Source organism: Telopea speciosissima, chromosome 4 (assembly GCF_018873765.1).
Source record: "Telopea speciosissima isolate NSW1024214 ecotype Mountain lineage chromosome 4, Tspe_v1, whole genome shotgun sequence".
Lineage (NCBI taxonomy): Eukaryota > Viridiplantae > Streptophyta > Magnoliopsida > Proteales > Proteaceae > Telopea > Telopea speciosissima.
In genome coordinates this window covers 25503355-25521022 of record NC_057919.1, presented here as the reverse complement: position 1 = coordinate 25521022, position 17668 = coordinate 25503355, and the positions used below count along the sequence as shown (strand labels likewise).

Below are 17668 nucleotides of genomic sequence, written 5' to 3'. Positions count from 1 at the left end.
ATTTTTAGTCTTATGATAATCTCCATATTGATTAATAACTCTTGATGATGTGATACAATGTATGTAGTGATCTTATGGATTTGTTTTCTATGTCATCTCCCAGTATATTTTCTTCATGCATCCATTTATTTTTGAGTGTTTATCTTACGTATTTTTCTATGATTTTAGATCACACTTTCTATGTATCATTGAATTATATGTGGCTAGCATGTCCATGTTTGGTTTCTTCATTATCCTCATGATGATTTGCATGCTTATTGATTCTCCCAATATTATGATGTGATAATCAACTATGGATAGTTGTTTACAGCTTCATATTTGGTGTTATCATAGCCTTTTGCATATACATGTACTTTAGAGTTTAGACATTCTCTTTAACTTTCATCTATGTTTTCCCTTGTTTAGATCTAGGTTCTTTTTGCATCTTTTCAATATGTCAATAGCATATTCTCATGTTTCCATGCATCATATGCATCTTTGCATTCTCATGATTTCTCCTTGATTTACCATTCATTAATACATCCTAGTTTAGAGCTTGCATATTTAAGATTTACTTCCTCATGCATTATTCATTCTTATTTTATATAGTATTTATTTACATTATGTATACTAACCCAGCCAAACACTTCAGGCATGTTTTCCTCAACTCTTATCTTTTATTTTATTTTCCTGTATATTAACCCTTGCCTTGTAGCCAAGACCCCCTTAGTAGTAAGTGCATTAAACTCTTCCTTTTATTTCTGTATTTTATTTTCAAGCATGATATAGCATCGCCTCGCCAAGTAATAGGAAAACCGGCTTGATGAGCGGACTGAGGTGCCTAATACCTTTTTCGGATTGTAATTTGACCCATACCCAGATCAATGGACCGATTAGTCTCCAAAGGGCATCACAAGAGAGTCAACTTTATATTATGGGTCCTAGACCCTCCTCTATATGGCGACTCCAACATTCACACCTCTATATTCTCCCCAAAAAAGGATGAGGTGGAGGACATCTGGCGATTCCCCGCCATGTTATTATCCTCACACCTTGCTTGGTCCTTAGTCCCTTGCTCAATAGCCTTTGCCGCTTGAGTTCATTGCTTAATCTTCCGACTTCAAGCTTCAAGTTAATAGCTTAGAGTCGTCATACTTGATGATTTCGGTGTTGACAATGAAGTGTTGTCCGAAGAGAGACAAGAGAAGCCTAAACTATCAACGCTACTATCTCTACGTACCAACCGCCTGAGTCACAAAAGGGAAGCCTCCACTCTTACTTAAGTGCTAGTCCTTCTAACTAGGTAATGTCTTCTTCTATTTATTTTCAACCAAGTTTTCCATTTTACTTCTCGCATTCATTTTGTATCTCGTATTAATGTGCGATCCCATCTTCTTAGATGGTGATCACACACACTCTGCTGTTCATTTTTTCCATGTTTTCTCTTACGTACGATCTCCATCTCCTGTAGTCTAAGACTCCCCTTTATTTGCATAAATGACATGATAAATTTCCTTATTCTCTTGAAGTATGATTTATATTTATTATTGATTCATATGTGGCTAACATGTCCATGTTTAGTGTTTCTCATCTTGATGATGAATTGCATGTTTTATGATTTCTCTTATTATTATGATATGACAATCATCTATGGATAGTTGCTTCCATCTTCATATTTGGTGTCACCATAGTCTCTCGCATGCATGCATTTAATTTGGACATTCTCTTTATCTTCCACCCATGTTTTCTTTATCTTCATAGTGTTCATCCTTAGAGTAGGTGTTTCTTCTGTATATTTCCAAAATCCAATTATGCTTCAAATCCATATTAGCATGTTTTAGCCATGTTTTTATTGATATCTTTGCATTCTCAGTATGTCTCTTTCATTTACCATTCATCCATCCTAGGCTTAGAGCTTGAATATTTAGGATTAGTTTCCTCATGTGTTGTTCATTCCTATATTGTATATTATCCGTTTACATTATATATACTAACCACGCAGCCAAGCTTCCAGGTATGTTTTACTTACCTTTCTCTGTACTTTTACCTTCATTTTTACTCTTTCTATACTCTACTTATTTTCTCACCCAAAAGCATGTTATAACCCTGCCCAGTCAAGTAATAGAAAGACCAGCAAGTCCGGGCGGACTGGGATGCCTAATACCTTTTCCAGACCGTAATTTGACCCGTACCCAGACTAATGAACTGATCAGTCCCCAAAAGGGTGTAGCATGAGAATCACTACATTTACACTTTCCTCTAGGTGGCGACTTCAACATTCAATTCACCTCTCTTCTCCCCAAAGAGGGATGAGGTGGAGTACGCGTGGCGATCCCCTGCCATGTCATTGTTCTCACCATGTTTCGGCTTTGATATAAGGTGGTACGTGCACCCATTTACTTATTGTGAGGATGATGAGTTGGATAACTTAAAGAGAAGATTGAGGGGAATTTGAATGTAATTAGGAGGCCGCTAGTCCTCCGTTCTCAATTGAGAATTAATTGGCATTATCTACTTTCATTACTTCAAATATATCCTATTAAATAGGAGACGACACCGTAGAGATAGAAGTTACAAATAGTAATCACACATCCCACGTTCCTTGCTTCCCAACTCCTCCACAATTGTTAAACTACTCATGTATCTCCATAACTATTATAATGACTTAGGATTATTCAAATAAATAACTACTGCATCTTAGCCTCCCATGTCCACGTGAACCCTATTGCCGACACCATGCGCATTAGGTCCATAACATGGGGGCAGGGGCAAAGGAGGGTCATTTTAGGGGTGGGAGGGGCTAGAAAACTACCCATGGGGTGGGGCAAGGTTACTTCTATACACACAGAGGGCAAGGGTGGGGAGACGAAGAGGTGACAGGGTGAAGGAGAGGGAGGGAGAAGGGGAGGGGAAGCTGGAGACAGAGAAGACGGGGAGATGCTAGAAGGAGGATGGGTAAATTAGAAGAAAATTTTCATCTTAAAAGCTAATAAGTAAAGTGAGGTAGGAAAATATGTCCGCTTACAAGATATTGTTTTAACCGGGTTGGTTACAAACAGATTTACCATTTTTTGAAAAAACTTCAAAATAACTATCCCACCCCATTATTTTATTCCCACTATATTCTTTTCCATTAAACAAATAGGGCCTTATTGATAATGGACATTACCCTTGATTGATCTCGTTGGTGAGCAACCTATTAAGATGTGTTAGGAGTTGAGTGTCCTGTAGATTCCTTGATTGATCTTGTTGATGAGCAACCTATTAAGATGTGTTAGGAGTTGAGTGTCCTGTAGATTTCAAAATATCCCCCCCCCCCCAAATTCAATATAGTAAGAATTACATTTGCTTTTCTTGCCTAAATCATTATATTTTCTAAAACCAGAATCAACTCAATCAATTCCAACCTCTTTATTTGAATCTATCTACTTGACTCACCATAGAAAAGATCGAAGGAGATTCGAACACCCATTGCTTTTTCTAAGTGAGAACTCTTTCCCGATCTTAACCTACTACTTATTTATCGTAATATGTAATTTGATCTCTCCATCCACCATCCTTGCACAAGCTTTTAGCTTATAAGTAGTTGGATTCAATCAAATGCAATTTATTGATGTGTATATCTATGAAATTTCATCTTTCGATAATGAGGCATCCCCAATTCATCTTTGGAATTATTCAATTTATTTCTCTTACTATTGCCCTCATTGTTACTAAGGAAATCCAACTTCGTCTTCTTCTACTAATCATCCCTAAGAATCTCATCAATAGAAACTTTAGATTCAACCTTCTTGAGACCAACCCTCATAAACCTAGAATCGGAGACAACATGTTTTAACTTCTTGATATTTGAGTTTTTTATCTTCCGAGCGTTGAGATTCTCATAATCCCCATCACAAGCAAAATCAAAATTTTAATCTCCCTTCTCAGGATATAGCTTACCCACCAGACTTGACGATCTATTTTGTGCTTTTAAAACCACATGATAATTATCTAAAGACTCTGGTTCAATAGAATTGAAACCATCCCATTGATGCGCACCCCTAGAAAGCATCATCAAACACAAGGCTCCCTCTATTTGTTCTTGATCAATCTCCAAAATAGAAGAAGTTGTAGCAGTCTCATATTACCTCATTCTTCTCGATCTCTTCGGTGGCAGAGCAGCAGCATCTTTATTCTTCTTATCAATTGATGAATCAACATCTAAGTAGTTAGAGATCTCCTTCTTAGGGTGGCACCTCATGTGACCATACAAAGCTTTCCATGACTGAATTCCCTTACCACATTCTTTGCAAATCATTGCTTCTTGCCTAAGCATTATTACCCTTATCGTTGTTTGAATCTGAGAACTCCGAAATATATTTGAAATTCTTGATATTTGGGTTTTTTATCTTCAGAGTGTTGAGATTCTCATAATCTCCATCACAAGCAAAATCAAAATTCTCATCTCCCTTCTCAAGATTCAGGTTACCCACCAGACCTGATGATCTATTTTGAGCTTCTAAAACCACATGATAATTATCCAAAGACTTTGGTTCAATAGAATTGAAACCATCCCATTGATGCACACCCCTAGAAAGCATCATCAAACACAAGGCTCCCTCTATTTGTTCTTGATCAATCTCTAAAATAGAAGAAGTTGTAGCAGTCTCATAATACCTCATTGTTCTCGTTCTCTTCTGTAGCGGAGCAGCATCATCTTCATTCTTCTTATCAATTGATGAGGCAACATCTAATTTGTTAGAGATCTCCTTCTTAGGATGGCACCTCATGTGACCATACAAAGCTTTCCATGACTGAAATCCCTTACCACATTCTCTGCAAATCGTTGCCTCTTGCCTAAGCATTATTACCCTTATCGTTGTTTGAATATGAGAACTTCGAAATCTTTATGGGTTTTTCTCTAAGATCAAAATCAGTATATCCAGAAGTTTCAAAAACCCAGTTTGAATCCTCTTGTTGAGCTTCTCGTCTGTAACAATTGAATTCACGATCACAAGAGTTACATTATAAACGACAGGTAGTAGATAGTAATCTTCCCAAAGAAAGATAAAAGTGTAGCATCCACCAGTTACATCATAAGTCCTTCCTAATGAAGGCAAGTAGTAATTAGTAACATGCTCAAACAAAAACAGATAAAAGTGCAGTTCTAATGGCTACACATAAAAGCCTTCTCAAGGAAGGTACTCCAATCAATATGGTAACAATGATGTGAATAGTAAAGATCACATAATTAAAGATTTGTTTAGTAAAGATTAGACTCACTCCTTAACCCCCAAATAGATGTCTCAAATAAAAAAAAAAAAAAACTCCAATAATAAATAGGCAGTATAGGTTACTGGAAATCAAGTAGTAGCATCAGGTTGTTATAGATCAAGTGACAGTATCAGGTTGTTGAGATTACGAACAGATAGATAATAATAATCTTCAACTGATGACTTGAGTAGATAAAAATATCAAATTTCCACCTCACGTGTACCATCATGGCATGTGGATAAATAAGGTATATGTATTCAACCAAAATATAATAATCAACATCATTAAGAGCAGCTGCAATTAATCTTCAGTAAAAAATTAGTCTCCAATTTCCTCCTCACGATAACAAATTAATCTCGAAGCAAGTACCAAATTTTAAAAAAAAATTGTAAATCCCAAATTGATGCGATTTGGGATTCACCAAAGTAATAAAATTTGCAAATATTCAAGCCCAATGACAATTCTGTAATAATCTAGCCACATGTATGGATCACCAAAGCAAGATAATTGCAAATTTGGAATTAAACCATGTAATATTTTATTTAAGCCCAATTATTGGCCCAACCAAGAGAGGTAAAACATAACTACAATGAAGTAGTGCTAATCTGATAATTAACCATAATGTTTAAGGGGTTTTTGGATAGATAACAAGGAAGGAATGGCAGATTGGTAAGTAAATAAAAATTTTCAAGGGGCTATTGGTAAATGAAGAAGCAATGGGACATGCAGGGAATTAGTATTGATTGTTTGGGGATAGACTTGGAAATAACTCTAAATATGAATAGTGGCTGAATTAAAATAAAAGATAGGTGTAAATATGAAAAATTAGAGAATAAGGTAAGGGTGACGGTTACATAAAAACCCATGATTTAAGGAAACAACTCACGAATTAGGGGATCGCAATAATAATTTCAACTTTACAATGGTAACATGAGAGGTATCACAATAGCAGCAAGAAAGCTCTCACAACTAGTAGGAAATCTCTCGACCATTGTGACATCACAAAGATGCATAATCAACCTTCTCCTTTTCAGCTTTGTCTCTCTTCTCAAGATTTACAAATCGACTCAAAACCCATGGAGAGATGACAAAGCCAAGATCAAAGAGACATGAGAACAACGGAGAACATTGATTTCCTGTTTGATCTTGTTCTAATAGAAATCTAAGAGGCGATAGATATTAAAAAAAAAAAATCCAAGAAGATACCATAGACACCCAAAATTGGGTTATCTCGCAATAATATAAAATAGCAGGTCAGATGGTCCTAAAATAGCAATCAAAGGGACTTCTAGGAGAGTATATTGATGTCCCAAAATAGTAGTTGAATCAGCTAAGCAGATTCAAAGTACTTGCAGAAAACACAAATCTGATTTTATCGCCCAAGTGATAGGAGATATCTGATAACAACAAATTAGGCTTAGAATAACCCAAAAATAGGATTGAACGTACCTCCCCACAACAAGAATCAACTCTTAAAATGACGCAGTAGAAGGATGGGTGGGCTAGATATTATCCTAACACAAACGACCCTTGAATCCACAAGATAGAAGATAAGGACGAAATGGGCAATTTTACTAGATTCTGAGATGAAGATTACAAACCCTAAAGAGGCCTTATATAAAAGGTTAAAGTACAATTCGAAATTCAAAAAAAAAAAAAAAAAAAAAGCGCCTAAATTCAAATTTCAAAATTAAAAAATTACACCAAAATTCAAAATTAAAAAATTGCGCCCAAACTTTGAAGCCTCGAACGGCCTAGAAAACAAAGGGTTTTTCGAGCGGATGCCTTGGCTAAATCATGCTACACCTTGTTACTTGTAGATCTCTATGTGCCATTTTTGAAAAGATATTTTAATGGCAAATCGGATGAGAAATGACAAAAGTTAAGCTGTCCAGAAGTTGGCCCTGGGATTTTTAATATTTTTTGTCAGATTGGGTCACTTTCTGTCGGTCCAGAGAATCTAGAAACTAGGCAGATACTTCCTCTACATCACAAAACTAGGGCAACATCCAATGGTAGGATAAAAGTTAATTAGAAAGATAGTCATCTTTAGAAATATTCCAGAACAAAGCTTGAGAGCAATAAGTTAATGGTAATGGTAATATGAAAACCCATGATTTAAGGAAACAACTCATGATTTAGGGGATCGCAATAGTAATTTCAACTTTGTAATGGTAACAGAAGACGTATCACAATGGTAGCAGGAAAGCTCTCACAACTAGTAGGAAATCTCTCGACCATTGTGACATTTCAAAGATGCATCTTCCACCTTCTCCTTTTCAGCTTTGTCTCTCTTCTCAAGATTTGCAAATCGACTCAAAACCCATGGAGAGATGACAGAGCCAAGATCAAAGAGACAGGGGAACAACTGAGAGCATTGATTTCCTATTTGATTTTGATCTGAGAGAAATCTAAGAGGCAACAGTTATTAAAAAAAACCCAAGAAGATACCATAGACACCCAAAATTGGGTTATCTCGCAATAATATAAAGTAGCAGGTCAGATGGTCCTAAAATAGAAACTAAAGGACTCCTAGGAGAGTATATTGGTGTCCCAAAATGGTAGTTGAATCAGCTAAGCAGATTCAAAGTTCTTGCTGTAAACACATATTTGATTTATCGCCTAAAACCAAAGTACTGCCTAAGTGATAGGAGATATCTGATAATAGCAAATTAGAGGCTTAGAATAGCCCAAAAATAGGATCGAGCGTACCTCCCCACAACAAGAATCAATCTTCAGAACTAGAGCAACATCCAATGGTTCGATAAAAAATTAATTAGAAAGATAGTCGTCTTTAGAAAAATTCCAGAACAAAGCTTGCAATAATCTTCATATAATATGACTACAATAGCCATAAAACTTAATGAGCAGCAGAGAATAGTAGTAAACAACCCTAGTTAACATTTTTATAATCAATAACTAAGTCCGTAAGAAGTATGTATGTATCATGGGCTGCTGCAACTAGAACCGAGAGGGCTTTGTGAAGAACCTATCAAACCATTGAACAAGATGAGGTAAGATTTTGATTTTTTGTTAAATATCAGCACCACAGAAGAACTTCATACCATCACCTGTTTTTTTTTTTTTTTTTTTTTTTCTTCTTCTTCATTGCTTTGATACCATGTGACAAAGCTAAGTAGAAACCAAACCAGACTGAAGAAAGGAAGAAGAAGAGAACTGAGAGAGAGAAAGAGAGAGAGAATCCAGCATGGCCTGCCTTTTATTTATATAAAATTTGTCCAACAACAATTGTATTCCTAGTAGGAATACAACACCTAATTACATTTAATTAGCTAGGATCATCCAATCCCATATAATTAATCTGGGAAAGTGTTCTCAATTCGGGAATGTGGCTATTGTGCGTGTAGGGAACAATGGTAGAGCGCATAGGGGCATCAAGTGGGGCGTCATTTGCACATTTCATTGGGGCGTGGCGGTCATTTCTCTCCCATGTGTCTGAGTCCAAGGCATACACTCCGAGATAGAGTTCTTTTTCCCATCTAATTCGTCTGATATAAAGGTGGCATTAGGAAATAGACTTGTAGCCTATGAGGAGGATCAATTAAGGACTAGATGATGACCCAAGGGATAGCCTTTAAGGCCCAAACTGTCTGGTTAGAAGTCATGCTAAGGGGTATTGAAACTAAGTAAATTGGTAAAGTGAAATATAAATTTTCATTTTGTAAAACCAAGTGAATTGAAGTAAAATGAAAGTAAAAGAAGTAGAAAGAAAATTCTTCAACTGGGTGTGTTACACGATCCCATATTAGCCATATGGGGATCTGATCTTAAATCAATTACAAAAGGGAGTTGGTGTGGGTTGATATGGTCTTGGATTCTCTCTTCTTATAAGCAAGGTTCTAAAACTCGGGTTCAACTAGGTTTCGACCAGCCAGAAACCAAGTTTGTCTCGGTTTCGACCATATCTTGGTTGAAACCTGGGACTTTCTCTAGGCTAACTCGAACCTTGGTTTCAAGGCCCATAAGTTATTTTTTTTGCTCTGATTCTTGTTGTGTTGCCTATTTTTGACATAAAAACCCAATCCATGCTTTAGTTTCACATAGAGAACGCTAAAAATAATACTTGTGGTTTTGATCCAAGTTTGATACTCTATACTGTTCTTGGACATGGTATTGAATAAGGTTTGACCGGAACATAACTCCTTCAATTTAAATCAGATTTAAGCAATCTTGGATTTATTTGAAAGCTTTCCACCAAAGCTTTCAAACAAATCTAAGATTGCTTAAATCTAATTTATAATGATGGTGTTTTGTTTGGGTCAAACTTAAATTGGTTTGCGTGGATGCTGTTTAAAATCGCTCTGAGTGAAAATATTTTTTTAGCCATCAAAACAAATGAATATTTTACCGCACTTTTGGTTTTGCACAATGTTTTATCATATTAAGATTTATGAAGTCTTTAAATTTAAGAAAAACCCCAGCATTAGAAAGTTGAAAATCTCATCTACTGTCGAAAATCCAGTTTTTGTTCATGAACTGGGAGGTTGACTTTTTATCTTTTTGGAATTTGATTTTTTAACTGTGTTTGGCCTGGTTTCTGGCATATATAAGTGTTTGTCCTAGTTTCCAGCCAAGTTTCCTCAAGTTTTGATGGGGATAAGTGACACTAATATAGGTATTCAAGTCAAAACTACCCAAATATGGTCGAAACATGTCGAAACCATCGAGTTTTGGTCGAAACCTTAGATTTTTTAAAATCACCCTTTAATTTGTCTCGAAAACTTGCAAAACCGAGTTAACTCAGTGGTTTCGATAGGTTTTGATCGAGTTCTTCTTCCATGCTTATAAGGTGGTATATAATGACAAGTTTTCTTGAGGTTCGAGTGGTATTAGAGCAATCGATTCTTCGTCCCAACCTTCGCGCAAAAGGGGTTGTAGATAACCCTGAAGCAGAGTGGAACTGCTTAGAAAGGGCTACGTGATCTGGAGTACGCCGTCGTGGACAAAGTTTCGAAAGTATGATGGTATGTTATAATCTCATATTAATCATATAAGGGCTGATCCCACATTAGTTACGAAAAGGATTTAATGTGATTTACCATGGTCTTGATTCCTAACCAAATAAACCAGTTTTTTTTATATGGGCAAGTTCTCTTTAAGGTTGATATCAATTTGCAAGTAAATGTGAAGAAAGTTCATTTTTATTTCACTTTTATCAACTTTCATTCATTCACTTCTATTGTAAGGCATTATTTTGGGATGTCTTGCTGCATGTACCTTTTTAAGCATCAGGACACTGTTACATGGGGTTTATATATATCCCAACCATTAAGTGAGCTAAACTATTTACCCAAAAAAAAAAAAAAAAGTTAGAAAACTAAAATTATATGGAACAAACAACCCAACCCCATTTTCATTTTTGATAAAAGGGGCCCACCTGGTTTCCAGCTGGATTAATTTAAGAGTGATCAAATGGAGTTATCACCCTTCAAAGCTGTATTCTTCTACCATATATAAAGGCAGTCTCTCACTGCATTACTCTCTCTCTCTCTCTTCATTTTGAAAAACTCAAATCAGTTGGCAATGAATGAATGAGGTCATGGGGTGTGCTCCACTGCTCCTTTTATCAGTAATGAGATGCTGTATAGTTTATATCGACAAACAGTGATTGCATGTATGATATTATATTAGACTCTGCATTTGTGGGCCCCCAAGACCCAAATTGGAAATCAACTACACAGAACTCGATCGTATCAGGGGATTCAAGAAAGAACCCTTCAACTTCAAGAGGTCTGTCTTCCCAATTGATTCCACTTCTGCAAAATACTAAAACTTACGCGTTAATTTAAATGTCCAAACAGAACTTAAATGCGTTATGGTGATTTGGATTGTGAGGAACCAATCTACCTCCTGCCCTAACTCAACCAAATAAATGCAGCCTTAAATCTCTCTCTCTCTCTCCCCGTTGCACCATATTCAGCAAGTAAGGTAAGAGACCCAAGAGTGCAAAAAACCCCTCTTTGTTCACATTCTGAAAAACCCTTCATCTGGTAATGGAGCAGAGACTGCAAATTACCTTCTACAAGTTTCTCCTTCTTACTACCTTCACTTCCCTCTATTGGGTCTTGGCTTCTCCTACCCTCTCCTTTAATTTCTATGCAGCTTCCTGCCCAACAGCAGAATTTATGGTGAGAAACACAGTAAGGTCTGCATCATCCCTTGACCAAACCCTGCCTGGGAAGCTCCTTCGCTTATTGTTTCATGACTGTATGGTAGAGGTGAGTTTTAAGCTTCTTTGGTCCAAAACCCAAAATGCTAAAAAGTCCAAAGTGCTTTCTTTTGTAAATTTTCAATGTATTTGCTATGTTTATAGGGTTGTGATGGATCTGTACTCTTAGAAGGAAATGGAACAGAGAGGAGTGACCCTGCCAATACATCCCTTGGAGGTTTTTCTGTAGTGGACTCTGCCAAAGAGCTTCTTGAACTTTTCTGCCCAGCAACTGTTTCTTGCTCTGATATCCTTGCTTTGGCTGCTAGAGATGCTGTTGAATTTGTCTCTCTCTCTCTCTCTCTCTCTCTCTCTCTCTCTATGGTATTGAAGAAATTAAGGGAGATCTGACAAGAGAATTGTGTTTGAAACAGGCTGGAGGACCTAATGTTCAGGTTATGACAGGGAGGAGAGATGGGAGAGTGTCTTTAGCTTCAAATGTGAGACCCAACATCATAGACACAAGCTTCACCCTGGATGAGATGAATAACCTCTTCTCCTCTAAAGGGTTGTCTCTGGATGACCTTGTCACCCTTTCTGGTATGGAGCACCTGGCCATTTCCCAGTACCATTTCATCAGGCATATTAACCATCCAATTCATCACTAGGCTTATTCTTGTATGGGGTTTATAATTCTGTTTGTGTCTAACAAAGACCTCAAGTGAATTTTTTAGGATTATATGGGTATTTCGGTAAAATTCTTGTATAGGGTTTTCACTATAAATTTGTAACGAGAGTATTTTCTCTTAAAAATGCAATCTGAGAAAGGTGTGAGGACGACTCTAACCCTATTCTCCATTGATAGTGAAACATGTCTCATCTCAAATCCTTGTGTGCACTGTGTGATTGTTTGTTTGCGATTTTCATTCTTTTCTGCATCGTTATAGGTTTCGTTTTTCTACATTTGAATAGATATTGCATCCAGTGACCACGACACAAGTGATGATTCATTAATCCTTTTTCTACATTCTTTAATTTTGCAGGAGCACACACCATAGGATCAGCACATTGTAGTGCATTCAGAGACAGGTTCCAAGAGGATTCAGAAGGGAATCTTACACTAATTGACTCATCATTAGACAAGATATATGCTGATGAACTCACAAAGAAGTGCCCTGCAGATGCAAGCTTGTCTACAACCGTTAATAATGATCCTGAAACATCAATGTTGTTTGATAATCAGTACTATAGGAACCTCTTATCCCATAAAGGGCTATTCCAATCAGATTCAGTTTTGTTTAGTGATGGAAGAACAACGGTGAAGGTAGAGGAGCTTTCTAAAAGCCAAGAAAGTTTCTTTATGAAATGGGGGCAGTCTTTTTTTAAGCTTATAAACATTGGAGTGAAGACAGACAATGAAGGAGAGATACGTAGATTATGTACATCAATCAATGGATGAACTGATTAGAGGAGAAGTGTAAACCCTTGTTAGGTTTATTTGTATAAGTTTTTGAATACTGTTAAGATGATTAGATTACACAAGGAAATGGAGGATTACTGTTTGGTGTCTACAAAGATTGTTTCGACCTTAATTATATGGATGAAATTAGAAGAATTTCTTCTATTCCCATTTCTCCTTTTAATAGGGCTATGTTTGGAGGATCCGGATCCTCTACTTCCAAGCTGTCCCTACGTCTGTGCGCCCCACACACAGCAAGGCGGAAAACACCGCCTTACCCCCCCCGCTCAGGCAAGGCACTTGGGCAGGGGTAGAGCGGTCTTTTTGCCACCTTGCTGTGTCTGGGGCGCATGGCGCAGTATGGGCAGCTCGGCAGTAGAGGGATCCGATCCCTGTTTGGATCTCAATGAATCCAAATTGATGGGGCCAATGGGAGCGTGCATGGAAGCATCAACAAAGCCAGGATTTCTGCCCTTCATTGGGTGCAAGGAGGTCAATTCGCATATCTTGTGCATGGGCATAGGGATCATGCTCTCAGGCAGGCTCTTTTTTCCCTTAAATTTTGGGAAGAAGAATGCTGCCCTATCACATGGCCTGCACCAGCGTGGGGCCAATGAGGGGACATGAAGAGGCAGGCAATTGAGTGTAGGCTGCATGCGACCAGGGGTGTTTTTCATTTTGAGGTTCAAGAGCTATGTCTGAGTGCAGGCTGCATGCAACTAGGCAACATTCTTTTTCCCTAAAACTTTTATCTCATCCAAAGCAATTTCCTTAGTTTTTGATTCCTTTTTTTATTATCCCTCTAGACTAGCACTATGTGCTGCAACATTGAACGATTAAGTGCAATTTCAACTGTATGGGTATCTAGGGACTGTCTGGATTTTTTTGTCAAGGGAACTTATTGATTAGCTGCATCATAAATTTCAGACTTAGATCAATCATATACCCTCCTATGTATTTTGAAATATCTTCCTGTATTTTTGGAAGTGTCTAAATGACATCTTTATAGGTATTTAGAACTCGACACTTTCTTTTAATCGCCCCTTGTCTTATTCTCCAAAAGTTTATAAGTTATAGATATAAAAGGATTTTTAAAAATAAATTGAAAGTGACACATCATTATGTCATTATAAAAAATGAATCATTTTTATCAAAATAAATAACTAAATAAGTAAAAAGTATCATTGTCATGCACATTTTTCGAATATATAAAAAAAAAATTACATTATATATTAAAAGGGCAAAAAAATAAAGTTGCAATTTATTTGGCACCTTGAGAAGTTGAGGGGTGTCAATAAAAAAATCCCTTTATTTTTTGAAGAATTTTTTTTTCATCTTCAATTGGTTTTCAAACACTATTAGTCTATTACCAACTCTGTTTTTGGCTGGTCTTCACATGTGAGCGAAGACCATGACGCTTTACATGTCCACAAAATAAGAACTGTTGAATCTATCACATGGCAGATATGTGTGCCTCTAAACCTTCTAGACCAGTAGAGCATTTCTTTATTTATATATGGGAAAAAGAATGTTGTTTTGTTGCATGTAGCTTGCGTCCAGACAATCCTATAAAATGATCGTCCTACCCCTACAAAATGAAAAATCCCCCTATTGATTCCTCTGTGTATCCCCACGTTGGTGCAGGGGTCATGCGATAGGGTAGTTTCTTCTTCCCATTTTAAATTTATTTATTGGTTGCGCTGCGCATGCCGCACCCTACGCCCAGACACAGGGGTGCACAAAATGACTGCCACACCCTTGGTCATTTCCATCTTTCTAGGGGATGCAGCGGTCATTACATCGCGTCCCTATGTTTGGGCATAGGGGCGGGTGGCGTTCTTCTCCCTTATTTATTTTTCTAGAAGAGGGGAGGGGGGAGGTGGGGGTTGGGGGGGAGTCCATCTCATATTTTAATGATGCTAATATTAGATATTTTTTCGTGATGTTACAAAGGGGGATAAGAATATTAAAATCCTCTGCAATACCGGTGGGGCGGAAGTGCACATACGACGGTACAGCAGAGGCCATCTGTGCCAGGTGTGTCACCTGGCCTCTACTGTGCCGTCGGATGTGCACTACCGCCCCGCCGATACTGCAGAGGATCCTGGTCCAGGATAAGTGGGTGGGGGGACAAGGTGAAGAACAGGAGACTCGAAACTCTGCGCTGTATCACATCTGGCTCAATCCAACTGCACTAGCACCTGTCCTCCTAATATGTTTGGAGAACTGATTTATGCTGATGACATGATTCTACAAATTTTCTTTTTTTCTTTTAGGATAAAACATGATTCTTCATTGCAAGATTTATTTTTAATAAAAAATTTACGATGGAGTTTCCCTCCACCCACAGTTCACCGAGGCGCTATGGATGGAGGAATACTTTGTCCAAAATTTTAACTCCAAGGAACTCACAGGTATTAATTAGCTGTTGTATTTGGAATCCAAGTAACTTAAATTTATTTAGGGTTCTATAACCAGGACTAAACCATGAAAATGTCATACCCAAAAAAACCTATGAAAATGAATGATCTCCATGTAGCAAATAAACTTATAAACACAACTAGATGGGCTCTAGTGTGGGCCCTAGCACCCAATAAAAAAAAAACCACAATTAGATGGAGATGGGCTCCACAAAGAAGATGCATTGGTTGACTTATTTCTAGAAATCAATGAAATTTAATAATTGAAACCATAGCAGAGTCTAAATGGAATTTTGACGCCACAACTAGATGGGCTCCACCAATACGATGCATTGGTTGAGAATTAAGATACCCAGAAAGGGTTTTAAGAACCTCACAAAAATGATTATGCGACCCCCACACTACCCTATCTATACATATACACCATATAGGATCCAGAGCATCTGAAAGGGAATTAAAAGATACTAAGATTTTTCCTGACATGTGATTGGATGGTGATGCCATAGAAATTAGATGAAGTGAACCACTTGTGCTAGTGTAACTACTGTATGGAAAGATCATGGTCTTGATTAATCGTATCTGAAATTTCATAATCTAATTCAATCAACTACCCTCTTGTGTATTAGTATATATATCCATATATACTTATAAAAGTCTATAGTACTCCCAACACTATTGTGCACTCTCATAGCCCTAGATTTTTAAAGCTCTATTTTACCACTTGGTAAATTTCGAGAGTCCAGATCAGCTCCACATATGTGGAGGATAGTTACTCTCCACACAAATGAGAAGTTGACACATGTTACGCTCAAATACAGCTGACTACCCGCCGTTAACTTTTGTTTTCAGAATTTTTGCTTTTTTTATTTCCTTTTAAAAAACGTAACCCAAAAGTTATTCAAGTGAGAAACCGACACGTATTAAAGGGAAACTGGTTACCTCCTCAACAGCTCAAATGTTTTTCTAATATCTCATAACAGTGGGACCCACATCATCTTCCTTGTTTCGATTTCCTGGCATCATCTCTCATCACTCCCTTCTCTGCAACCCCACCCCGTCCCCTTCCCTCTCATCGTCTCACATCACTCCCTTCCCTGCAAACCCCGCATCACCCTTGCTCCTCCCTGCGAACCCCCTTCACCACTGCCCGGTGGAAGCACAAAAAATTTGAGAATCAGGTTCTGCTACTCGATCAATGGATAGCTTTTGGAGTTGGGTCTATCTTCCTAGTTCCTCTATCAAGTTGGTAGTAGCTCTTACACCCACGTCATCTTCTTCCTATTGATCCCGCTTATCCCAATTCTCACAACTGCGGTTTTGCCGAACCCATTTTGGTTTGGTTTTCCAGAACCTCCAAAACGCCACCATTTCATATTTTCAAAGCAAAGATACCCAAAATCTGGTTTTGCAGAGATTGTCTCTGATCATCGTCTCTCATCACATGAATAGAACACACAGCTTCCTGTCGTCTCTTCCCTATTGTGTTTTCAATCCAAACGTATTGCCTTAAAATTAGCTTCATCTAAAATTGGGAACAAGCACAAAATAAATAAATAAAATTAGAGATACCCGCAAATAAATCTGAAATGGGGGTGAGAAACGGGATTGCAAGAGTGTAAAAGATTGGGAATCGATGATTTGGGTACTCAAAAAGCAGAGGAGTTTCAGTGTCGTGGACAATGACCTCGTCTTCTTCCCTTGTTCTTCATCGTCATTAACGTCATCAACAGAATTAGCTTCTCTGTGCTCTTCAAATATGGTAAAATCCCGTGCTTCTATAGAGATTCATGGTAACAACCCAACTAGGTTTCAAGGATGGAAGACGGAGACTGATGTCCTAGTCCACAACCGATTAGAAACGATTCCGACGAAGGGAGCTCTAATGTGTGCGATGGGATGGATATGTAGGGGAGGGATTGCGGAAGGAACATTGCTCTGAGTGGGGTTGGGGTTGCAGGGAAGGGAAGGGAAGGGAAGGGGCGGGGGCAAGGGAGGGAGGAAAGGGCTGTGGAGTGAGGGTGAGTGCCTTCGGGTTCACCGAAGGAGAAGAAAAAGACGATGAACAAGAATAAAAAGTTGAAACAAACAAAAATGCTAAATAAAATATTCATTCTTAAGCAGTAGTGGGTCCCACTTAATTGTGTGATAAAAGGATAAAAAAGCCAAAGAACAACGTTAACGCCTTCTCCGTTAGGGTCATTACGCGTGTCAGCTTCTCACTTGCGTGGAGAGTAAATATCCTCCACATATGTGGAGCTGATCCGGACTCAAATTTCGATAGGGCTAAAACTTGACATGTGAGCTACAAGCGTGAACGCTGGTCTAACTGTCCATAAAAATTGAACCCCATTTAATCTAGCTGGTGACAATTCTAGGAACTCACGA

At 37.9% G+C, this 17668-nt stretch overlaps 1 protein-coding gene across 1 annotated transcript; it reads left to right on the top strand.

The window, feature by feature from the left end:
- The first annotated feature begins 11203 nt into the window (after positions 1-11203).
- Positions 11204-12951, top strand: LOC122657817 (peroxidase 46-like). The gene is made up of 4 exons (XM_043852609.1): positions 11204-11474; positions 11570-11749; positions 11839-12004; positions 12448-12951. Exons 1-4 carry the CDS (start codon positions 11250-11252, stop codon positions 12861-12863), a joined length of 987 nt encoding a protein of 328 aa, XP_043708544.1. The 5' UTR covers positions 11204-11249; the 3' UTR covers positions 12864-12951.
- The last annotated feature ends 4717 nt before the right edge of the window (positions 12952-17668 follow it).

What these genes read in the sequence shown, in the direction of transcription:
- LOC122657817 (XM_043852609.1), top strand. Translation starts at nt 11,250, where the DNA reads ATGGAGCAGAGACTGCAAATTACCTTCTACAAGTTTCTCCTTCTTACT. An exon ending in CTAGAGATGCTGTTGAATTT is followed by an intron (nt 11,750 to 11,838) that starts GTCTCTCTCTCT and finishes TGTTTGAAACAG; the next exon opens with GCTGGAGGACCTAATGTTCA. An exon ending in TGACCTTGTCACCCTTTCTG is followed by an intron (nt 12,005 to 12,447) that starts GTATGGAGCACC and finishes TTAATTTTGCAG; the next exon opens with GAGCACACACCATAGGATCA.